General features: G+C 37.5%; 1 protein-coding gene across 2 annotated transcripts; it reads right to left on the reverse strand.

The window, feature by feature from the left end:
* Window positions 1-1,162: 1,162 nt before the first annotated feature.
* Window positions 1,163-24,947, reverse strand: LOC100377713 (peroxisomal sarcosine oxidase-like). Of its 2 annotated transcripts, none has more exons than XM_085491406.1 (8): window positions 23,892-24,947; window positions 12,660-12,808; window positions 12,082-12,295; window positions 11,726-11,908; window positions 6,182-6,310; window positions 3,234-3,383; window positions 2,981-3,056; window positions 1,163-1,907 (listed from the first exon to the last, which is right to left on the reverse strand). In XM_085491406.1, the coding sequence occupies exons 1-8, from the start codon at window positions 23,946-23,948 to the stop codon at window positions 1,777-1,779; spliced, it is 1,089 nt and encodes a 362-aa protein (XP_085347532.1). In that variant the 5' UTR covers window positions 23,949-24,947; the 3' UTR covers window positions 1,163-1,776. The 2 variants fall into 2 exon arrangements, with proteins under 2 accessions (XP_085347532.1, XP_085347531.1); XM_085491405.1 differs by lacking the exon at window positions 23,892-24,947 and adding an exon at window positions 15,321-15,514.
* Window positions 24,948-26,677: the final 1,730 nt, after the last annotated feature.

Raw genomic sequence — 26,677 nt, forward strand, 5'->3', positions numbered from 1 at the left:
GAATGTGCATATAAAATGGGAGGGCGCACTTCGCTATTTAACACTTCCATTCGGACTAACAGCGTGGTTCATTTGGATGGTGACGCTAAATGAGCGAGGTGCCTTGACAGTCGTTTCTACAAGTCGTAATCGCCAGTACGAGCTTAGGATGATGGACGATACTTCGCCGCCAATCAACAAAAATACGATATTTCCAGGTTTATCAAAACTCTATAAAAGCGTTTTGGCACTTGCAGGAATTACAAATTTTACGGAATTTCTGATATACACTGTGTACGTGACAGGCTCATTTGCGACAGTATCTACATCAACCAAAAGCAGACTACTGTGGTATTTTGAGTTCATCTGCATGTCAATGACAGCTGGAATGAGGTAGGGAATCATTGTCTTTTCACTACATGTTCTTTTTCATCAAAGTTGTCTGTATAGTTCAAAATTAACAATTTCCAATTTTGGTGAGAAACACAATGTGAGTGTAAATGCATGTCTAATAGTACATCTACATATAGAGATATTTGTTGTCATGACATTAAACTTGATGTATGTCACTGAATAGTTCTCCGCTAAGTAACGGATTTCGGAGCTATTTGTGTTTAAATGGATACCTTATTTAATCACACTATTCATTGTTTGCAAAACACAAACACACTAGAGTCCAATGAGTCACGTGTTAGCTTATCCACGTGTAAATAAGTAATGTATTTGGTAAATTCCTCTCACAACTGAGTTTTTTCGGGACAATTTCATCTCTTAATTATATCGACGACTACCTAATGCGTTAGGTGTTTGATTATTCGTAAATGTGTATCCAAATTATCATTACAGATACAGTTTCTCTAGTTTCTACTTTCAAATGTTGTATCTTGGAGAGAAGAGATTCAAACTTTTGAAAGATCCATGGGATGACATTAAGACCGAACATTCCCCAGTGCCATACGGTGACATCTGACCTACAATAACTTATATTGCAGCAATACAGAGCTAGGAAAATGGCAGCAGAGAAAGACTACATTCAGTCCAATATGCCTACTTTAGGCGTAATCGACGGGAATGAAAAGTAGTGTAATCAAACGAATCATTGATGAATGGTGAAAAATGAAAAACAAAACTAAAGCATCAAAGGAAAACACAAATATTAATAAATAATTCAAAAAGCTGATAATTGTAATTATATAGTGTTTATTATATGTATGTACGTTCCATTGGACACAATGTATGGGTTTTTCACTTGACAAAACCTTCATCAGATGTGATAGTGTATTCGTGAACTGGCAATAAACCATTTGTATTGCATTGTATTAAACCAAAGTGGTATCGAACGATCCACAATCATGACGCCTCCATTAGCAGCTAGCATCTGTATAATAGTATCATTTGGTATAAAAATAGGAACATATGATGCAATCACTTTAATTAGTTGATTTACGATGTTAACCGTGTCGACTCGTAAACACGACCAAAAGGAAGACAAACAAGCGTCAAAATAGAAGAATTGTTGCAAATACTGGGATAAATTAATCATAAATAATTTTTAATTACTTATTATCGTAAACGAAAATGCAATTCACAACATAAATGTTTATAACTTTATTATTTCATTGATATTTTCTTTTTTACTTTAAAACAGAAACATTTAACCAAGCATCGGCATCAAAAAGTATCTTATGACTCTATTATGACTTCATGTATACCATGGCGTCCATATATATATATCTTACCGATTTGACATACTACTTTATAATATTAACATGTATAATGTTATTAATGATTATACCATTATAACTTTGATTTTTGGGATTTGAAAAATCTCTCAATAGTGAAGTGCGAAAGATCATATGATGGTGTCTTTTTCATGGCGAGTTCAGACAAAACTTTACCCACCACTGGTGCCAATTTGAAACCATGACCTGTGAAGAAGATTATAACATTTGGAAAATTTTAGAAATAAGGTTATGATTGCCGAACACAGAAACAGATTATTGAACCTTTCTGACAGATTGCCTATTAATAGTGCTTAGCATGTTAGTACTAATGCTAAATCAACTCCTAGTAAACAGTATATACGGCTTATCAGTCAATTCAAAGACTAAATGATGTCTACCATTGTAATATATACGGCTTATCAGTCAATTCAAAGACTAAATGATGTCTACCATTGTAATATATACGGCTTATCAGTCAATTCAAAGACTAAATGATGTCTACCATTGTAATATATACGACTTATCAGTCAATTCAAAGACTAAATGATGTCTACCATTGTAATATATACGACTTATCAGTCAATTCAAAGACTAAATGATGTCTACCATTGTAATATATACGACTTATCAGTCAATTCAAAGACTAAATGATGTCTACCATTGTAATATACGACTTATCAGTCAATTCAAAGACTAAATGATGTCTACCATTGTAATATATACGGCTTATCAGTCAATTCAAAGACTAAATGATGTCTACCATTGTAATATATACGGCTTATCAGTCAATTCAAAGACTAAATGATGTCTACCATTGTAATATATACGGCTTATCAGTCAATTCAAAGACTAAATGATGTCTACCATTGTAATATATACGGCTTATCAGTCAATTCAAAGACTAAATGATGTCTACCATTGTAATATATACGGCTTATCAGTCAATTCAAAGACTAAATGATGTCTACCATTGTAAGACTTTGAAAAATCTACGAATAATAAACTTACAGACGGGTCAGTCTGCACATGAAAGTTTGGTAATGTCATTGAGACAATAAAGGCCCAGATTCTGTGCCGACTACGTAATTACACAGCGATTCATCAGACCATTCATTGTAATACAATTATGTTTGGTATAGCTTTTAGTGGAGTATATTCACTACCCCATAGATTATAGGATAATCAGCTCATATAACGATTTTGCATATTATACATTGGGAATTATAATCTAAAGAATCTATTTGGAATACTTATTGAAGTAACAATCGGATACTAACCTGAGAAACCAGCACCTATAACAATATTCTTGAAATGTGGATGGGTATCCAGTATGAAATCAGAATCTGGTGTCATCTAGTACGACAAAATTAAGTCATGAACCATTATGATGATAGAATGAATAATAATTCCGAATCAGAAAACAGTCCACAGCTAATAAAATGTGTTTTTTTTCTTTTATTTAAGTACAGTAGTGTATTCCACATTTCTACAGTTGTCAAAGTAATTGCTAATGCTATTCATTCAACTCACCGTATACATGCATGTTTCCACCACACATGGCTTGTTTTCTAAAGTAGGAAAACGTTTGGTAACATAATCTTCCAGAAAATCAATGTCATCTCGATTACTGGTGACGTCACGATGGTCTGGATCAATTTCTGGACCACCATGTGCACACACCTACGTGATGAGAATATAATGCATTGTGACACATAATGCAGTTAGTGACATTATATTTGTTTGAACGCCCTATGACCTTTGTGCCCTTTTTGCATAGGTTGATCAAAACAAAAATTATTTCTAATTGTTCTAACTGAAATGAACAAAGACATATAGAAATATACATTAACGTCTATAACAGATTGTAGCATAGTTGACGAACGGTTACGTAATTCACAGGTATGCCGTCTCATTTACAAATTACATAAACCAGTTTCCTGACATTATTGTGTAATGTTATAATATACTACTGTGACTATAGGGTGTAAAATCCGGCCATAGAACGTAAAATATAACCATGGAACATGAAATGTGGAATACGACCATGGAACGTAAAATATGACCATGAAATGTAAAATGTGATCATAGAAGGTGAAATATGACCATAGAACGTAAAATATGATCATGGAACGTGAAATGTGATCATATAAAGTGAAATATGACCATAGAACGTATAATATGACCATGGAATGTGAAATGTGATCATAGAAGGTGAAATATGACCATAGAACGTAAAATATGACCATGGAACGTGAAATGTGATCATAGAAGGTGAAATATGACCATAGAATGTAAAATATGACCATGGAATGTGAAATGTGATCATAGAAGGTGAAATATGACCATAGAACGTAAAATATGACCATGGAATGTGAAATGTGATCATATGAAGTGAAATATGACCATAGAACGTAAAATATGACCATGGAACGTGAAATGTGATCATAGAAGGTGAAACATGACCATAGAACGTAAAACATGACCATGGAATGTGAAATGTGATCATATAAAGTGAAATATGACCATAGGACGTAAAACATGACCATGGAACGTGAAATGTGATCATAGAAGGTGAAATATGACCATAGAACGTAAAACATGACCATGGAACGTGAAATGTGATCATAGAAGGTGAAATATGACCATAGGACGTAAAACATGACCATGGAACGTGAAACATGACCATAGAACGTAAAATATGACCATGGAACGTGAAATGTGATCATGGAAGGTGAAATATGACCATAGGACGTAAAACATGACCATGGAATGTGAAATGTGATCATAGAAGGTGAAACATGGCCATAGAACGTAAAATATGACCATGGAATGTGAAATGTGATCATATAAAATGAAATATGACCATAGAACGTAAAATATGACCATGGAATGTGAAATGTGATCATAGAAGGTGAAATATGACCATAGAACGTAAAATATGACCATGGAACGTGAAATGTGATCATAGAAGGTGAAATATAACCATAGAACGTAAAATATGACCATGGAATGTGAAATGTGATCATATAAAGTGAAATATGACCATAGAACGTAAAATATGACCATGGAATGTGAAATGTGATCATATAAAGTGAAATATGACCATAGAACGTAAAACATGACCATGGAACGTGAAATGTGATCATAGAAGGTGAAATATGACCATAGGACGTAAAACATGACCATTGAACGTGAAATGTGATCATAGAAGGTGAAACATGACCATAGAACGTAAAATATGACCATGGAATGTGAAATGTGATCATATAAAGTGAAATATGACCATAGAACGTAAAATATGACCATGGAATGTGAAATGTGATCATAGAAGGTGAAATATGACCATAGAACGTAAAATATGACCATGGAATGTGAAATGTGATCATAGAAGGTGAATATGACCATAGAACGTAAAATATGACCATGGAATGTGAAATGTGATCATAGAAGGTGAAATATGACCATAGAACGTAAAACATGACCATGGAACGTGAAATGTGATCATAGAAGGTGAATATGGCCATAGAACGTAAAATATGACCATGGAATGTGAAATGTGATCATATAAAGTGAAATATGCCCATAGAACGTAAAATATGACCATGGAATGTGAAATGTGATCATATAAAGTGAAATATGACCATAGAACGTAAAATATGACCATGGAATGTGAAATGTGATCATAGAAGGTGAAATATGACCATAGAACGTAAAATATGACCATGGAATGTGAAATGTGATCATATAAAGTGAAATATGACCATAGAACGTAAAATATGACCATGGAATGTGAAATGTGATCATAGAAGGTGAAATATGACCATAGAACGTAAAATATGACCATGGAATGTGAAATGTGATCATATAAGGTGAAATATGACCATAGGACGTAAAACATGACCATGGAACGTGAAATGTGATCATATAAAGTGAAATATGACCATGGAACGTGAAATGTGATCATATAAAGTGAAATGTGTTATCCCGGTGAATTTATCGAATGTCTCGTAGCGGGTGTTCTTTTGAAAATCTTATTTTTATACATATTTCCCTGTGTTTAGTGATGTTTCAGTTAGACAAATAGCTCAATTATTTGTGCCTGTGACATCGTTTGATTTTATTACAGTCGCATGCTATATTGTCGATTGTGATGTCAACATGACGAACATATTACAAATAACAAAAACATTCGATTGAAACACATCGTTTTACGGACGAGTGAGCTCCACTGTTTCCAGTGTCAGGTAAAAACAATGTACTGTCGGAATGTCTGAATAATGAAACAATGAGCCGATATGAACAGACCTTCATGGCATTAGGATATTCCAATGGACATGCACCATACACCAAACTACCCGTGTAATCCACAAAACACGGGAAATTAGAGAATGAACCACTGGATTTCTCTTTCCAATAACACAGTTTTGTCTTTATAACCTATTAACAATAAAGATATAAACAAATATGTACTGCTTTACCTTCATGGTGTTAGGGTATTCGGTGATTTGTATCCCATATGTACGGTGCGAGTTATCAATAAAATTTGGGAAACCAGCACAATTACCAGGACTTTTTTCTCTCCAGTAACATGCATTAATACGTTGAGCCTATGAATTGAAACGGAAGTGAAATTGTTAAAACGGAACTTTCTGCATATTTTGACATATGACATTATCTGCTGTAAATGGTGACGAGGTAGCAATGTAACAATATAGTACTTCAATAAAGCTTTTCAATGCAGCAATGTAGTCAAGTGGTACTCTGGTATTAAGATGTAGCTAAGTAGCGGTGTAACACCTCAAAGTATCAATGTAGCCCATTATGGTAGCAGTGTAGCACCTTAAGATAGCAATGTAGCACCATAAGCTAGCAATGTAGCACCATAAGCTAGCAATGTTAGTAGCACCCTGTGGTAGCAATGCAGCCCATTAAGGTAGCAATGTAACTCCCTATGGTAGCAGTGTGGCACCATAAGGTAGCTGTGTAGCACCATAAGCTAGCAATGTAGCACCCTATGGTAGCAATGCAGCCCATTAAGGTAGCAATGTAACTCCCTATGGTAGCAGTGTAGCACCATAAGGTAGCTGTGTAGCACCATAATGTAGCAATGTAGCACCTTAAGATAGCAATGTAGCACCATAAGGTAGCAATGTAGCCCCATAAGGTAGCAATGTAGCACCATAAGGTAGCAATGTAGCACCATAAGGTAGCAATGTAGCACCATAACGTAGCAATGTAACTCCCTATATGGTAGCAATGTAGCACCATAAGGTAGCTGTGTAGCACCCTGTGGTAAGCAATGTAGCACGCTGTAGCAATGTAGCACCCTGTAGCAAAGTAGTACCATAATGTAACAATGTAGCACCATAAGGTAGCAATGTATCACCATAAGGTAACAATGTAGCACCATAAGATAGCAATGTAGCACCATAAGGTAGCAATGTAGCATCATAAGGTAGCAATGTAGCACCATAAGGTAGCAATGTAGCACCATAACGTAGCAATGTAGCACCATAACGTAGCAATGTAACTCCCTATGGTAGCAATGTAGCACCATAAGGTAGCTGTGTAGCACCCTGTAGTAAGCAATGTAGCACACTGTAGCAATGTAGCACCATAAAGTAGCAATGTAGCACCATAAGGTAGCAATGTAGCAACATAAGGTAGCAATGTAGCACCATAAGGTAGCAATGTAGCACCACAAGGTAGCAATGTAGGACCATAAAGTAACAATGTAGCACCATAAAGTAACAATGTAGTACCATAAGGTAGCAATGTGGCACCATGAGATTGCAATGTAGCACCATGAAGTAGCAATGTAGCACCATAAGGTAGCAATGTAGCACCATAAAGTAACAATGTAGCACCATAAGGTTGCAATGTAGCACCATAAAGTAACAATGTAGCACCATAAGGTAGCAATGTAGCACCGTAAAGTAACAATGTAGCACCATAATGTAGCAATGTAGCACCATAAGGTAACAATGTAGCACCATAAAGTAGCAATGTAGCACCATAAAGTAACAATGTAGCACCATAAGGTAGCAATGTAGTACCATAAGGTAGCAATGTAGCACCATATGATAACAATATGACACCTCAATATATGAATGTAGCACCCCAATTTATCAATATAGAACCTCAAAGTATTTTATATATCAATTAATTCTGGGAGAGAAAAAAAACGATTTATATATTTAAATGTCCTACATTTTGTTAGTGTTGATGAGAAAAAAAATTGGTTTAAAGAGGGGGTCGTCACCTGCGCACGCGCAGGAATTGAGTCACAAGCGACGATAACAACACGCGCTAATAACGCAAAGGGTCATGGGTAGACGCTTGTTTCTAAACAATGACACGCTATGGCCATCTGATGCATGCACAGGTGACGACACCCCGCTTTAAGTTCGGGTTTAAAAGACACGCCACATGTTTATTCACATATGGGAGTTTGTGACATTTCGTTAAGTTTTCCTTTGAAACGATTATATGCACAAACTGAATTCAATTTTTTTCAAGGTAATCGACCATGTTCTGACAAATCATGCATTTGTATCATTTTATGAATATTTCTCTGAAGTTAACAGTGCATTGCATTCTTCCTAAGTCACTGGACTTATTTTTAAAAACAACATTAAAGCAATAAAGCATCATTCTTTGGATACATTTTGTGACATACCGATTAAGTACGTGTTTACTATAATTAGATGTAGTATTTACCTTGCCGTTTATTCGGTGTTATTTGCTTACGTAGCAATGGTCTACGTCGATGTAACAATGTGGTACGTCAATGTAGCAATATGGCGAGTCAATGTAGGGATGTGGCACGTCAATATTAGCAATGCGACACGTCAATGTAGAAATGTGGCACGTCAATGTAGGAATGTGGCACGTCAATGTAGGAATGTGGCACATCAATGTAGGGAGGTGGTACGTCAATGTAGCAATGTGGTACGTTAATGTAGCAATGTGGTACGTCAATGTAACAATGTGGCGAGTCAATGTAGGAATATAGCACGTCATCGTAGGATTGCGACACGTCAATGTAGGAATATGGCACGTTAATGTAGGAATATGACACGTCATTGTAGGAATGTGACACGTCAATTTAAGAATGTTGCACGTCAATGTGGGAATATGACAAGTTAATGTAGGAATGTGACACGTCAATGTAGGAATGTGGCGAGACAATGTAGGAATATGGCATGTCATCGTAAGAATATGGCACGTCATCGTAGGATTGCGACACGTCAACGTTGGAATGTGACACGTCAATTTAAGAATGTTGCACTTCAATGTAGGAATATGACACGTCAATGTAGCAATGTGACGAGTAAATGTAGGGATGTGGCACGTCAATATTAGCAATGCGACACGTCAATGTAGGAATGTGGCGAGTCAATGTAGGAATATGGCATGTCATCGTAAGAATATGGCACGTCATCGTAGGATTGCGACACGTCAATGTTGGAATGTGACACGTCAATTTAAGAATGTTGCACTTCAATGTAGGAATATGACACGTCAATGTAGCAATGTGACACGTCAATGTAGGAATATGGCATGTCAATGTAGCAATGCCACACGTAAATATAGGAATGTGGCAGGTCAATGTAGCAATGTGGCGAGTCAATGTAGGGATGTGGCGCTTCAATTTTAGCAATACGACACGTCAATGTAGGGATGTGGTACATCAATGTAGCAATGTGGTACGTCAATGTAGGAATGTGGCACGTAAATATTAGCAATACGACACATAAATGTAGGAATGTGGCACGTCAATGTAGGAATGTGGCGAGTCATCGTAGGATTGCGACACGTCAATGTTGGAATGTGACACGTCAATTTAAGAATGTTGCACGTCAATGTAGGAATATGACACGTCAATGTAGGAATGTGACACGTCAATGTAGGAATGTGGCGAATCAATGTTGGAATATGGCATGTCAATGTAGCAATGCCAAAAGTCAATGTAGGAATGTGGCACGTCAATGTAGGGATGTGGCACGTCAATATAGGAATGTGGCACGTCAGTGTAGCAATGTGGTACGCCAATGTTGGAATGTGACACGTCAATGTAGGGAAGTTACACGTCGGTGTAGCAATGCGACACGTCAATGTAGGAATGTGACACGTCAATGTAGGAATGTGGCACGTCAATGTAGCAATGTGGTATGTCAATGTTGGAATGTGACACGTCAATGTAGGGATGTTGCACGTCGGTGTAGCAATGTGACACATCAATGTAGCAATGTGGTACGTAAATGTTGGAATGTGACACATCGATGAAGGGATGTTGCACGTCAATGTAGCAATGCGACACGTCAATGTAGGAATGTGACACATTAATGTAGGGATGTTGCACATCGGTGTAGCAATGCGACACGTCAATGTAGGAATGTGACACGTGAATCTACGGATGTGGCACGTCAATGTAGGAATGTGGCACATCAATGTAACAATGCGACACGTCAATGTAACAATGTGGCACATCAGTGTAGCAATGTGGTACGTCAATGCTGGAATGTGATACGTCAATGTAGGGGTGTTGCACGTCAATGTAGCAATGTAGGAATGTGACATGTCAAGGTAGCAATGTAGGAATGTGGCACGTCAATGTAGGAATGCGACACTTCAACGTATGGATGTGGCACGTCAATGTTGGAATGTGGCACATCAATGTAGCATTGCGACACGTCAATGTATCAATGTGGCACGTCAGTGTATCAATGTGGTACGTCAATGCTGGAATGCGACACGTCAATGTAGGGATGTTGCACGTCGATGTAGCAATGTGGCACGTCAATATTAGCAATGTGGCACGTCAATGTAGCAATCTGGAAATGTGACATGTTAAGGTAGCAATGTAGGAATGTGGCACGTCAATGTAGGAATGCGACACGTCAATGTATGGATGTGACACGTCAATGTTGGAATGTGGCACGTAAATGTAGCAATGCGACACGTCAATGTAACAATGTGGCACGTCAGTGTATCAATGTGGTACGTCAATGCTGGAATGTGACACGTCAATGTAGGGATGTTGCACGTCGATGTAGCAATGTGACACGTCAATATTAGCAATGTGGCACGTCAATATTAGCAATGTGGCACGTCAATGTAGCAATGTGGGAATGTGACACGTCAAGGTAGCAATGTGGCACGTCAGTGGTGCAATGTGGCACGTCAATGTAGGAATGTGGCACGTCAATGTAACAATGTGACACGTCAGTGTAGCAATGTGGTACGTCAATGCTGGAATGTTGCACGTCGATGTAGCAATGTGGCACGTCAATATAAGCAATGTGGCACGTCAATGTAGCAATCTGGGAATGTGACATGTTAAGGTAGCAATGTAGGAATGTGGCACGTCAATGTAGGAATGCGACACGTCAATGTATGGATGTGACACGTCAATGTTGGAATGTGGCACATCAATGTAGCAATGCGACACGTCAATGTAACAATGTGGCACGTCAGTGTATCAATGTGGTACGTCAATGCTGGAATGTGACACGTCAATTTAGGGATGTTGCACGTCGATGTAGCAATGTGGCACGTCAATACTAGCAATGTGGCACGTCAATGTAGCAATGTGGGAATGTGACACGTCAAGGTAGCAATGTGGCACGTCAGTGTAGGAATATGGCACGTCAATGTAGGAATGTAGCACTTCTATATAGAAATGTATGGTACAAATCATTTCATATCATAATAAAATCATTGTAGCAAAAACTCATTAATTCTAATAAATTACTACTTGGTACGGTCGTGTGTGACACCGCATCTGCTTTTACTTTAACGAAATAGTTTCTTTTATTGAAAGTTATCACACTCATGACACGTAAAACATATTATTATAACGTAATCGAAAAGTTGTCGATGATCAATTTAAAATTCCAATAACAGCAATCTTAGCGGATTGAATCCTTCAAGTTGTGGAATATTTACCCCATCCACTCAAAACTGTAATATAAACCTTACCCTTCTTCGACATTACTGATTGAAAAATAAGAACTTGCCTTTAATGGTACATGAACTCCAAGGGGGTTTAACAATTTTCCTGCCCAGGGTCCTACTGTTAGTATTAAACATTTTGCTTTGTAACTTCCTTTATTTGTACGTATTGTTAAAACATCACCAGGGAAGACATCAATATACTTTTCCTCATCATGTATTACTCCACCATTTCTCACAAAAAGTTCCTGTATTATAGAGATATATTGCTTTTGACTGAATGTCAATAAATGCATAACACGAATTGTATTTTATGATATTTCATAATGATTATTTGTCCTGACAAAAGTAGAAGATAATATAAGATAAAGCAATAAACGATAAAACAGAGATAAACATATTTTATTTATTTATAATATACCTGTAAAGCTTTCAGTGACTTGTCTGCTCTGATGACCCCAGCACCATTTTCAAGTATTGCTTTATATTGTGGCCCGCACTCTATCATAGGATATTTCTCTTTAAGTTGACGACCATTAAATGACTCTAAGCCAATTCCAAGGTTTGTTAGAACTTCCTTTTTATTTTTAAGTCCCGTGTATGGGGGAATATCAAGAGTTAACAGCTTGGTCTCTCTGTGAAATGGACAAATTGATTATTTGTTTGTATTGACGTGTTGATTGTGTTCATCAAGAAAAAATATTAGTCCAAAAAATAAAAATAAACCTGTCCTCTAAACCCAACCACACAACACCAATACAATCACAATCAAACTGCCAAAAACATGGTGACAGCTTTGGAAAAGAATGTTAAAAAATGGCTCATATGACAAAGTACATTTTGAGACAAATCTCATGTTCAATTTAAAGAAAACATAGAAAACAATATGGATCGGGGAATATGTCATGAATACGAAACATTTCATTGCCCCCCCCCCCAGAAAACACCGTCAGATTATTGGTTATTTGTATATGCACTTAAATATTTATTATATCTTACGTTATGAGAGTAACACCAGTCTGCTTCTCAACATCGTGCCATATCCTGAAACATTCTGGCATCATAGCACTGTAGTATGGTTCTGAATACCCATAGCGAATAATTCTCGTCTGTCCATGGGAGCTGCCTCGAGAGTGGGGTAGACCAAACTGTAAAATGCCAGGAAACAAGTATAACAAACAGCTATGTGTTCAAATATGATCATAAATTATGAAAATGTCAAATATTTCTGGGAATGTTATAGTATGGAAATGGTATGATATGATATGTGGGATAAATGTGTTATCAATGACGTCACTTACGCACATTTGGTTCACACGCTTTGGTAGTGTTGTTTATAATCAATAACTTACATGTTTAGGGGGTAAACATTATAATCATATATTACAGAAATTTGATAAATAGATTGTTGCTAATTGTATTTAGTAGTCGCAACTTTTGCAAGGTATTAACCGTGACACACATCCATTGTAATCACGTGATCGTGCGAACGACTGCAGCGATTGGCTGATCGCAAGTTTACTCTGCCCCGTCTTTTTAAGGTAAAGTTTGTAATGCTTTGTAAAAGAGAGAAAGGGAGCAGATGATTGCGAGGGGTTACCTCAGCTGACCATTTGAATGAATAAAGCTGAACATCCGTAACTAACTAAGGTGTGTATACTTTTGGGTACGAAACCGGTGCCTATCCGAGTAAGGGTTAACTGCAAGCTCTCTGAGTTCCCCTACTTCGACGTTCTGTTCACAACAAATATGTAACTTTTAAAAAATGCTGCCCGGCAGTCCTGATAAAAAACAGAGATCGGTCGCATGACACTGCATCGTCTTTACAACGAATACAAATGTATATTGCTTTAGAAAGGTTGAGTATTAATATGCTAATTAGATGTGTATTTTCTATCCTCGTAACATCAAAGATATATACTAAGGGAAACATTTTTGTCCGGTGTTGTCGTTGTCGTCGTTATCAATTGTTATTGTGTGCAAAATACTAATTCTATTCCAAACTATTCCAGTCATCCCTGAGTTTGAACAACAGTTGTCCTGTATGAAAATATCATGCAAAAATTGAGAAAATCTGATAAAATATTTTGACTGTTTCTACTTGTCTGATCATTGGTGGTACACATTCAAAGGTCACTGATTTCAGTAGAAATATGCATTGTTGTACGTGTTCAATAAAGCAAATCATTTATCTTGTAATAATATCCTTGGTAATGTATCTCCCAAAACCCATAGACTGGACTATGGGACATGACTATGATTGGACAATACTAGACTGGGTATCAAAACCAACTCATGGAGAGAGTTTTGCACAGTCTGATACACATTTGCAAACCTAAAATCTTTACAGAAAACAAGATTTCAGAAAATCAATATAAGCGCTCTTATGAATTGGGTGCCAAAATGTGATCAAGATCTGAAGCTAATAGAAAATCTGTTTAGTCCAAAGTTATCAAACCAAAAACAATACATACAAAATACATAAAAAGCAAAACGTTGCATCCACATTTTGAAAAGAAAATTGTACTCAAAAATAGGTATTCTGTATTTGACAAACAGTTCATTCGACAAATGAAAATTCACAGGACTTTGTTTCATCTATTAGGACAGAATGATAGAGCTTTTATAATAATAATAATTTAAAAATTCAATAAGATTTCAGTGTTTGAAGATGTAGATTCTCAGGAGGCAACAGTACTGTTTACTTCTCTTTCTACTGGACACCAACTAACTATTTAAGTTGATTTGCATAAAAAGCAGAGCTTGCAGCATGATAGCTATTCATAGAGGTTTTTTTTCTTTTACTTTTCAAATAATACAGTAGTCATACCTGTACAAAATACTTGGACAAAAGCCAGCTAAGATTTTCTGTTATCTTGTATGATTTATGAATCTATTCACGTCTAAATTACTTTGAATAAAGCTTGAAATTATGTGCCTTAAAATAATTAAACAAATTAGGCAGCAATGATTTTATAAGATATTTACATCTATCGGGGACATTCGGTAAACTGCTTTCCTACTGTTGTTTCAACCCCAAAACTTGTTTGTATTCAAAATTATTTATGAAATGCATATTCATATTGAAACAAACTATGATAAAGGGAATAATATTATATACCAAAGGGCAAGGTCACCAGCGTTCAACTATGTTTATAGATAATCTTGTTCTGTAAAGATTGTTATCCGGTTCTGACCTTTGTAGAGGTCAACCGTGCACTGGCATTCGAAGGTCACTCAACATGATTGACACACCAGCAAAACGGTATGGTGGTATATGATATGGTGTGGTTTGGTGATGTATGTTGTCGATTGGTGAAAATTGAAAATCTTTGTCGTATCAGGATATTTTCAAGAGAATTGGCCACTACCGTTTAACATATATCAGCGGTTCAAAAGTTGTTGTCACAGTGTCTAGGAGCACAGTTGATAACACATAGAACGTGTCATTGTATAGAACCATGTACATCCATGATAGAACCAAATACACAATTCCCAATAAATGAGGTCACTTGATCGCAAGGACATGTATTACATTCAATGAATTCATCGTGGATTGTTCATATTATCTATTATTTATTGGACCCAAGGTGTTACAGATCACACGATGGGTCATTGATATTGTGCGTAATAAATATACAAATTGGTTGAAATACTGACTTGTTCCAACAACAATGTCTTCTGGTTGTTCTTTGATAGGTTGTACGCTGTCGACGAGCCTTCAACTCCAGCCCCAACTACAACAGCATCCCAAATATAGTCTTGGTTCATATCGACACAATTCTACAAGCTGGGCGGCAAAAGCAAACTTCGTAGCTGAATGAAATCTGGTGTTTTATTGACCATGTGACCCGAGATGTTATCGATAATTTATGACACTTCGTGAACAAAGAAACTGTCAGCCATTGGTCGTGTTCATATTACCTCAGTCAAACCGGTGGCGCATTACTTTGAACGATCTAACAACTTTGAGACGATTGTTTACGTATATTTTAAACATACGTTAACATCTTGAATGGACGCTTGTTCAAATTCAAGTTGACGACGGCGCCGGTGGAATTCGGACATGGATCTTTAATGGTTGACAAATATTATTCTGCCTATTTTGTTCGCAAATGTATAACAAAAACATGGAAGAGTTTAATGAGATTTTATTGAGCCAAGTTTACGCTGCTGAAAGGTAGCGCCTTTTTAATAAGAAATAATTCAATTTAATTTTTATGTTATTATGTCATATCAGTATTTATACCGGCATGAAAATGTGGACGATCACACAGTATATTTCGAATGATTATTTTATTGGTGTTAGTTGGGCCGCATCTTTGGTTATTGTTAATGTTATGAACAATGGGTTACTACTGTCTCTCCTAACGTTTCTTGTGTTGGTGGTAGTTGCAAGTGCACGTGCACTTTGGCCTTTCTACATTTGTAGTCATAGTTCTCAAAAAATATGCATAGTGAAATTGTAGCAGGTGGATCTACATCATATTCAACTTATAAATATTCATGAATTTAAAAATCAGTGATTCACATAGCTCAAAAGCTAATGACTTATTGGTTTTCGAATATCTCAATGGGCATCGTGTGGGTTCTGAATTCCAATCCAGTCATTTTAATTTCTTGTTTTACAAGAAAAGCTGACAAGTGGTTCATCTTTGATGTCAAGTGATCTGTATAAAAATCGTTTAACAATTTATTAGACATTACATTATTCCCAATTTATCACTACCGTCCAGCGTGATCGACGTTTATTCCGCCTAAATCCAAGCAATTTGGATATTTTACTGTAATTTTCATCAAGTGTTTATTTGATTTTTTTGTCTAGCGGATTTCAGATAAACTGATTTCTAGAAAATTGCTAACCAATAGTTAATTTTGGTCCGTCGCTAATGACGGCAAGGTGAATTTCTGACATTTTCTACAAGCTAACATGTTTTTTTTATTTTTGACGGAGTTCAGTTGATGATTTAGGGATAAGCAATATCAATAAAAAATAGCTGTGATTCTCGTAGTTATGCTTCCATGCAGACACCCCCTTTCAATAATAGGTTTTTGAAATAAACAACAAAAATCAAAATCTTATTTTTAATTAGAGTCTTTTCATTTTATTGACGCGCCAGGGGATATTTTTTAGTTATTTGCACATCGAGTAGGCGGCTATGGACCCAACGCAAATAATGATAGACCGAAGACAAATAGAATGAACAATGTTATAGTCAGTTATGCTCCCACGCTTCGTTTACATGATGACCTCGGGGATGACGTGCAATGTACATTATAGGGCAGAAATGTGTTTCTACCATATTGGATTTTGCAAAGGATTGTGGGATAAATAATTGGGCGTGGCATATTTTTAAAAGGTGGGTAGAATCTTTGATACATGAAGCTGTATGAAGTCAAAAAAGAATGATTATTGTTGTGTGGTATATTGAAATCTCTTGTAGACCATCTCAAAGGCTTTTTGAAGCATCCAGAAAACATACACTATTAACGTGGCTATTGAAAATACGATTTACCACTCATTTTAAAAAATAATTGTTGAAAACTAAATGTCGCTACCAAAAGCATGACTGAGAATTCTAAATTGTGTTTACTTACCGCCAATTCATTAATTGAACTCGCGTTAAAAAAACAAAATTAGATTCCAGGAAATATTAGAAATTCACCTGAATTATTTAAGCTCACTGTTCGGAACGTTCCCGTTGAACAGAAATCGCATTTACTAGGAGAATAAACTTACTGTTCGATTACATTTATATACTTATATACCACAATTCCATCTAGTCTAAATGACTGGTGCCATTTAGTGTTTGTCTATTCAATACAAAGAACCGTATTTTGTGTTGTTGTGAATAATTGCCTAGGAATAATAATAATAATAATGGCTATTATTTTTTTAAAAGTTATATGTAAATTGAAAGATTCATCGATGGGTTCAGAGACAAATGACAATATTATCTGTACATCATTTAAGTCATAATTAATTGTAATATAATTGATATGAGATCCCCTGGGTATTCTTAGGTCTTTATACAATTGTCATTGCGATCATTTACCTTTCTTACACGTGACATTTACCAGCCACTGCCCGAAATCGTTTATGAAAAGCCGCTTACTTCTATAATTCCTGTGTCAAAAATAAAATAAAAAATGGACTATGGGAACAGAATAAGCGACCAGTGGTGTTGTGGGAAGTGTTGACGTTCGACTTCAAAACGCCATGCAATTATACTGTAAAGGGATATGCCAGAAAATACATTAATGAGCGAAGCGTATAAGCTTGGTTTGAAAATGCAACATTTAGATACACAAAATTGAGTATCTAGTGTCTAGCCTTAATAAAGGAAATTTGTCAAAAACTTGAAGCTCAATGCCAGAAAAGATGTAAAGAATTTATGCACAATGACAACAAAGGCACAAGCCATAACGACAAACTGAGAACTCACAGAAAATTAAAAACAGATTTTTCACATCTCTTACAGATTGAAAAGAGAAGGTACAATAATGTAGCAAGAGAAAGTCTGGTCAGAAAACACAACATTATTCAAGTTATTAATTAATATTAAGCAATAAAGATGAAAACATTATAAATGATGTGGCAAAGCACGTCTATAACTGTATCACTCTGGGTAAGTGTTACATGAACTTTGATAACATTGTGGATAAGTATTTCATTTAGTGAAATTTTTATCAGTATTGTGAAAAATTTGATTAATTAAAGATAACTCTGTTTCTGGTTAGAGAGAGCGCCTTCTATTTAGTAGTAATGTATTTCCCATCGTCATTTGTGGCTCGCCATCTTTGAGTTGGTTACTTTTTCATATGTATTTACAGTCACAATCCGCCTAATCCTAATGAATCAACGTCCACATCGACATTGTTCTACTTGTCAAGTATCCTTACGCAATCATTGAGGACAATCAGGGCGACTTTGCAGGAATAACACCAGCAACTGGCTACTTCAACTCCTACACAGCAGGACGACGTAACATGCATCACATCGCCATCACTACTAGCTAAGTTAACTGAAACTCGCAAACTGATCCATTTGGAGTTTTACAACTTCTCAGGAAATAAAAATGTGCTGGAGGCTCTTCGTCAAAAAAACATACAACTGCAAATTGAAATACAAATAGGGGCAGAAAGGCCAAACACGAAGCTCTCAAAAGCAAAGCCAAGAAAACACACAGTTCTAAATCCAAAGTGACATCGCTGATATCAAAAAGTCAGTAGTGAAAAAAGTGCATAAAGCGAAGAAAAAGTTGCAAATAGTAGAAACCCATAGCTCAGCCTGAATCAGATTCTGAATCTGAGCAGTCTACAACATCATCTTCAGATTCCAACGAATGGTAGGAAACTAACTTATGATGTATTTCACCCTAAAATAAAGGAAAATAAGCCAACATCAGGTGCTGCAAGTGTTGTACATAGTTCCATGGCCCCATGAGTTTACAAGTTAACTGGCTACACATGGTTCAAATACAGATGAGTTGCTATACAACCAACTGACCCTCCCAGCAGCATTGACAAGGGGCGAAATTTACATCATTTTTCACAAAGAGCCTGAACAATACAAGCAGCTACGTACCATCCACCTTACTGACTTACTGCACATTTGTGAGTTGCATACTTGGAGCGAAGTCTGCAGTTACCATGCCGAAGTACTGAAGGAAATAGAGAGGGGTTCACAAGGATGGAACGGCGACTTTTCACATATTAAGACAATATGTCTCTTTACTAGGCAAACTATCAGCATAAGATACAGAGTACCATATTTGCCGCCCGTGTTTGTTCATGCGCAAAATCAAGGCCACACATTCAGCCAACGACTGCCCACACAAACCAAAGGAATGACAACCACATACCAATATACAAAATAATAGTGACAGTTACATTAATCACGATCCCAGCAGTACAATCACTGATACCTCAATTGTTTTACCCCTCACGAACATTTTGTCCCCTCGTTGGACTCGGTCTCCCAGGACCACACAAATGCATCACTTCACAAACGTGTTCCGTGTTGGACAGCACCACCAAAGAGAAAACCATAGTTACCTCGCATGGAACATGTATCTCCTCGATGGATACCAACACCGTTGTCTCACATAGCAGTAAAACACCAGACCAATCTATTGCGCACTACAACCAAAATACCCACAAGGATACAGGTGATGATGTTGTAGGGTCTAACAAGGTTACGCCAAATCGTTTTAACAACCCATTATGCACTGTACAAAACATTAAGAAAAAACAGCTTTATTTGACCAACACCAGCATTATCGAACCACCAACTATCGAAGCACACACAGTTATCGTGCAATCAGACAAGCCAAACTACCAGAATCAGCAAATTACCGTGCCATCAACATTCAATGTGGAACTGTGGCGTACATCGCTACACGATTATTTTGATAACATTATCATTCTACGATTTGGTTGGCCAATCAACTACACAGATAGCGTGCTACCCCACACAGTCAAGCATATTCACAATTCTGCAGTCAATTTTGCATCTCATACTGATTCATATATTGCCAAGGAAACCATGCTTAGAGCAATCGCCAGTCCATTTTCAGGCAATCCACTATCACTATCACTACCATTGGCATTCTCTCCACTATCATCTGTACCAAAAAAGGTTCTTTGAAAGGCGAACTGTTATGGATCTATCTTTTCCAGCAGGCAGATTTTTTGGACATACAACCTGATTCAAATAATAAATCAATATTGTCAAGATTGCTTATTGTTCAAAGCCGACATACGACGTTGCTACAGATGGATTCCAGTCGATCTTCATGACTATCATCTGTTTGGTTTGGCATGGAGGGGATTACAGTTCTTCGATACCAAACTTCTATTCGGTCTTTGGTCAGCCGCGATGGCATGTCAAAGAACAGCAAATGGGCTCATGCACATTCATCGCAAATTGGGATACCAGTCCACCAAGTACATTAATGGCTCTGCGGGAGGCTCCAGAGAATGCACAGAAAGCCTACGCCTCGCTCAAAGACACAATTACTAAGTACGGGTTTGAGCTGTCAAATAAAAAATGCTGCCCACCAACCAACTGTCTAACATTTTTGGGAAAACAATTTGACTTTGACACAATAAAAATGCAAATTAGTATCCCAGAGCAAAAGAAGAGAAGAGATATTATCAAAGTTTTCACTCAGGAAAAAATGCACCAAACGAGAGCTTCATTCACTCATTGACAAGCTAGCATTTATAGCAGACTGTATACATCCTGCTCGACTATAGTCGCATGTTGGCACTTCCTCGTAAGACCAACAAGAAACATCATCATATTAAACTCAATGCCTACTTCCGTAGGAATGTATCATGGTGGATCGCATTCATGCGTTGTTACAACGGTGTCAGCACAATTCCAGAAATTCTGTTCCCAGCACCAGATATACGACTAGCTACGGGTGCCTTACTGGCTGTGGTGACTGGCTTCAAAAACACATAAGTGTCATTGGGTACTTTCATACTTAATTTCCTACCACAATGCTTAACATGCTAATAGCCACACTGGAGCTGACAGACAATGCAGTTATCAGGAAAATCACTCATTATATACTGTGATAACCCAGTCTCTGTTTACACCATTAACTCTGGGGTTGGTAGAGAGGAGCAGTTACTTCAAATATCTGGCAACATACAATATACGGCTAAGGCCAACTCATCTGTCTGAGGTGGACAACAGAGCAGCCGATCTACTTTCACGGTGACACCAGCACCAATCCCATGCAGTCAATTTCATCAATTTAAACTGGTAAAACAACATGTGCAAGAACAAGATTTTATAATTAACCATAACATTTGTTTTTTTTCAGGTAGTACAATAGAGGAAATAAAAGCTGAAGTTAAAACTATTCAAAAATCAGCATTCCGCCCAGGAACTTAAATTCATACCCTGCTTGCTGCACCAATCTAGGACCATTCCCAGCTGCAGAATTAACATTATGTATATATTCATGTGTGCTTTCGCATTCATTCAAAAGCACTAAATCAACCAGAACTATGTATCTGGTATCAATACCTGGCACAAGCTTTTAGGTTTTTGTAATGACAGTTTTCACAGCATCGACGTCAAACTTACCCTACGGGGACTAGAGAAAACTATGTCATCTATGCCGCATCAGAAACTTCCAATATTACCAATATTATTATGTATTAGCTATGTATGGGCTTGTATTTTGTTAGCCTTTTTTCATTTTTTTCGAAAGTCAAACATAGTACCTACGTCACGCCACAATTTTTTACTGCAAGAGCAACTCCGTCGCATGGACATCTCATTTGCAGTGCAAAGTCTAATGTTACACACCTAGTGGTCAAAAAACACGTCAGAAATATGACTTTTGGCATGTTATTCCTGTAGCTAAACTATCTAACTCGGTCATTTGCCTGGTCACTGCATATTGTAACATGTTAATTCACATCCCTGCCTCAGTGGCCTTACCTGCCTCTGTATATTTAGGATCTCTCACTACTCTTACTAGTCATGCACTCACCCGAAAATGTAGGTTTTTGGTCATTGACATTGGGCTTGACCCTTTAAACTATACTGTCCATAGCCTGCGTAGGGGAGGAGCTACTTTAGCAGCAGCTGCAGGCGTCTCAGATCACCTTATAAAGGCACATGGTGACTGGAAGTCTTTGGCCTACAGAGGCTACATAGCCCTTCCACCCTCTTTTCGTTTTTCAATCACCTAGGCTATGCCCAGTACTTTCAACTTTTAGGCAGATGCATTGTATCTATTTGAGCTTTGATTAGCAATTTTAAGCTTGTATTTTCAATCCCTTGTTGCCTAGCTTTTAAATTGTATTTTTTTCTTTGTTCTGTACAACATACACACACATTCATACAACACATTACTTTACATCTTTTTTGGCAGTTGCTTCGCCTTGGCCTTGGTACTTTTGTGCTATTCACTAATAAAGCACCACCTTTTTTGCAAAGATGTTGTAGTGTATTTTGTTTCAGTAATTTAGTAAAATTTCTTTCAGTATTGTGAAAAACTTGGTTAATTTAGGATAACTCAGTTTATGGGTAGAGAGAGCGCCTCCTATGTTAATAGTTTGGGTAATGCATTTTCCATCGTCATTTGCGGCCCGCCATCTTTTAGTTGGCTACGTTTTATCTCCCCCTAAATGGCCCCTCTTAAAAGATTACAATACACTGTAATACTGTGTGTGGTATGCTGCCACATTTATTACAAAACACTAGACCAAAAAAAGAAGGGGAACTGAGGGGGGGGGGGACTCAAATTCCCAGGGAATTGGACACTTGAAGAACAGTTGCATGCACAAAAGCTGAACATTGTTAATGCAATCACCTGCAAATCCGGTTTTCTACTACCTTTGCCAATGATTATTGCCACATTTTGATTATCGGTAAACCATTTCACGGTGCACCCCTGAATGGCATGTGAAACACTTAATAAAATTCTGTAAACTGCTTCTAGTTCCCGCCAAATTGAACTCTGCTGCGCCTCAAAATTGCCCTGCGCAATGCCACTGTCAAAGTCGATGATATAACCACCGTACCCCTTGCAAGAAGCGTCAGAATAAATTACCTTGGTTATTTTGGAGGTAAACCACATGGGAATCCCATTCAATGCTATCACGTTTTCTTGCCAAAACTGTAACTCACTAATTGCCTCAGCAGTCAACCAAACCTTACTTACCCAAAAAGTATGCGCATTTAACGCAAAGTATAAATGTCTTATCATCAGCAATACAACATTACCTATGCCTATTCTCATCGAAATAATCTGACCCACGACATAAGCCATTTGCTTTGCCATGACCGCGGTGGTAGTGACTGTTGAACGTTAGTGACTGTTGAAAGTTTACACATAGACAGCAGTCTATCCAGCGCGAATCGCACTCTCTGTAACCTGTATTCAGGAATAGAGATCCTCCCTAAATTCAAATCGATCTGAGCTCCTAGCTATGTAATAACTTGAACAGGTTCCCAAATACAAATTATTATGATTAATTCTAAAGCCACACCTTAATTATGTTTTGCTTAATCTCCCTTGCCACCTACCTGGCAGAATGCTGGGAGCCACCTGTCCCTAACCCGTCGTCAGGGTAAACTACAACACACTTACCTTCTCTTCTCCATTTACCTACTAGAGGGCGTAACAGCTTAGTAAATAAGTATGGGCCCGAGAACAGACCAAAAGGCAAAACGCAAAAAAATAAAAAACGTACTGCTACCTCTGAAAATCCAGGAAAAACCAAGGTATTTGTGGTGGTCTGGAGAAATCTTAACATGGTGGTAGCCTGACTTCAGATCAAACTTAAACATAAAATCACCCATATGAAGCATCTCTTTGGCAACATATTCACAATGGAAACTCTGCTTAAACAAATGCAAATTTACTTTACAAAGATTTAAAATCTTCATGATTCATGATTAAGTGCAACTGAAAGAGGGTTAATAAAATAGGGAGCACTGTGGACCTCCTCGATTGCCACCGATAACAATAGCTTGTCAATTTCCGACTCCACAAATTTCCCATGCAGAATGGATCGGATCGATTATTACAAGCAAATGAAGGCGGGGGAATAGAAAACAACGGTAATTTATAGCCGTAATTTATGACGTCAAGAGTAAAATCTGGTGCGCCAATTTGTTGCCAAACGTTGTAGCAATTGTTAAGCCCGCCTCTGACTTTTGTTATCTTCCCGCTCAGAATAATTGACCCCATCCAGGGACAGGACATTTTCGGCAGAAAAAATACCAGATTCGGCAAAGTCAGTGCCGCAAGTTAAATATCCGTGTATTCCCACATTTAAATACAACAAATCTCAGTCACAAAAGTTTACTTATTTTTTTCATATCAGGTTGGCTTCTTGTCGCCTCCAGTCACATTCCACTGGAAGCGCCAGCACCACTGTTTCCCGCCAAGTTTGGCCCGCCAAATCCACTTTTGAACTGCTCCCGCCAATCGACATTCATGCCTGTTGTGACCAGGTTTGCCACTGTCACCCGCAACGTAATATTACCGTAATTGGTATAGTACAGGTGTGATGGTTCAAATACCAAAATGGCAACAGTAACAGAAGACTTCCCTGGCGGCGATGATAAAATACGCACACGGAGCCAACAGATGAGGTTTCAACTGGTACTGGTATTATTATACTCTGCAAACATCAAGTACAATAACGCGGTAAAACTCCACTACTCCAATGACTAGATACTTAAACTCCAATACAATTCAACGAGATCTCCGATCTGATCTCAGTGCTGAACAACTCCCCTATATATACCCACACTGTCTATAAATAGACCATTACATCAGTATACATAATGAGTCTGGAACTTACTACAAATTTCTAGAATGTTCCATTACCTTCTATTGCCTCCTACAGTGTTCTATTACCTATTCAACCAGTTTCCAAAAATTCCACCCAGACACAGTACGGTTCTAGAACATTCTCAGTCACACGGAAGTGGTAAACAAGTCGTATGCGACATGCCTCCCCTCTCAAGAATATTATAACATATAATATTACATGACTAGCAACGACGTCAATAATACGAATACGATAACAATTTCAAATAAAACAACAATACAATATATCAAAACGAACTGAGTACATAAATTCGAAAATCACATACAGTAGAATATAATAAAATATGAAATACAGTCATAAACGAATAACATTCTACTATACTGTTCAAAGTTCCTCAGTCCATCAATCTACTCAGGTAGTCAGCTACCACATTGTCCCGTCCAGAAATATCTTCAACACGATAATTATATCCTTGCAGAGTCATCGCCCATCTCATCACTCGGTCATTTGCAAACTTGGCTTTATCCAGGTAAGACAATGGTTTATGATCCGTCTGCAAAATGAACTCCACACCGGCTAAATATAGGCGAAATTTATTCACGCCCCATACAATGGCTAAACATTCTCTTTCTACAGTTGAATATTTCTTTTCTGCATCGGATAACTTCTTACTTGCATACACAACTGGATGAAGCTTCTCACCATGATTCTGCATAAGTACTGCCCCAATTCCTACCTGAGACCCGTCCGTCCGCAACACAAATGGTTTCTGTGGATCTGGCAACTTCAAAATTGGTTTGCCCAATAAGTATTCCCGCAAAGTGTTATATGCTTTCTCCTGGACCTCTCCCCATACAACTTTGTTGGGTTGTCCTTTCCTTAGTAGATCACTCAGGGGTGCTGCAATAGTTGCGAATAAGGGGATGTGGTCTCTGTAGTAATTGACCAGCCCAAAGAATGATCGGACACATTTCTTGGTCACTGGTCTTTGCGCTTCTCGAATTTTTTCCATGTTGTCGTGACTCGGACTCACCCAATTGTGTCCAATTTCATGACCCAGGAATTCTACTGATATTGCACCCAGAACACACTTGGATGGTCTAGCTGTTATGTCTGCTGCCCTCAGTCTTCGTAACAACTCAGATAATACTTGAACATGCTCATCCCAGCAGCTTGAATAAACTATCAGGTCATCTATATAGCTTCCAACCCCCTCCATACCTGACAATAGTTTCCTGATTCCCCGCACCAGAGTAGCTCCCGAATTCTTCATTCCAAATGGCATCCTTAAAAATTCATAAGTTCCATCGGGAGTAACAAATGCTGTCTTTGGTATATCTTCTTCAGCTACTGGTATCTGCCAATAACCCTTACTTAAATCAGGGTCGGTTACAGTGACCTTATTTAATTTTCTATAGTCTACACATATGCGATTCGATCCATCCTTCTTCTTTACAATCACCACTGGTGATGCATAGGATGATGTGGACTTCCTGATTACTCCCATTTTTAACATATCTTCAATATCTTGCCTAAGGTTCTCCTTTATTGCATATGGTAGTGAGTATGTCTTAGATCGTATTGGTGAATCATTTGTCAAGTCAATCTCATGACTGATTATCTTGGTCTTTCCTGGCAAGTCAGTAAACACCTTATCACAGGTATTGACTAAACCCACCAGTTCTTTCCTCTGGTGTTCTGTC

Source organism: Saccoglossus kowalevskii, chromosome 16, assembly GCF_978046115.1.
Source record: "Saccoglossus kowalevskii chromosome 16, keSacKowa6.1, whole genome shotgun sequence".
In the NCBI taxonomy this organism is placed as follows: Eukaryota; Metazoa; Hemichordata; class Enteropneusta; family Harrimaniidae; genus Saccoglossus; species Saccoglossus kowalevskii.

Bases quoted from the DNA above. Each gene is read 5' to 3' on its own strand.
- LOC100377713 (XM_085491405.1), bottom strand. From the start codon at position 15,431: ATGAACCAAGACTATATTTGGGATGCTGTTGTAGTTGGGGCTGGAGTT. The intron at 12,809-15,320 runs GTCAGTATTTCA...GGCATTTTACAG, and splicing joins AGACATTGTTGTTGGAACAA to TTTGGTCTACCCCACTCTCG. The intron at 3,057-3,233 runs GTGAGTTGAATG...TTGTCGTACTAG, and splicing joins TGGAAACATGCATGTATACG to ATGACACCAGATTCTGATTT.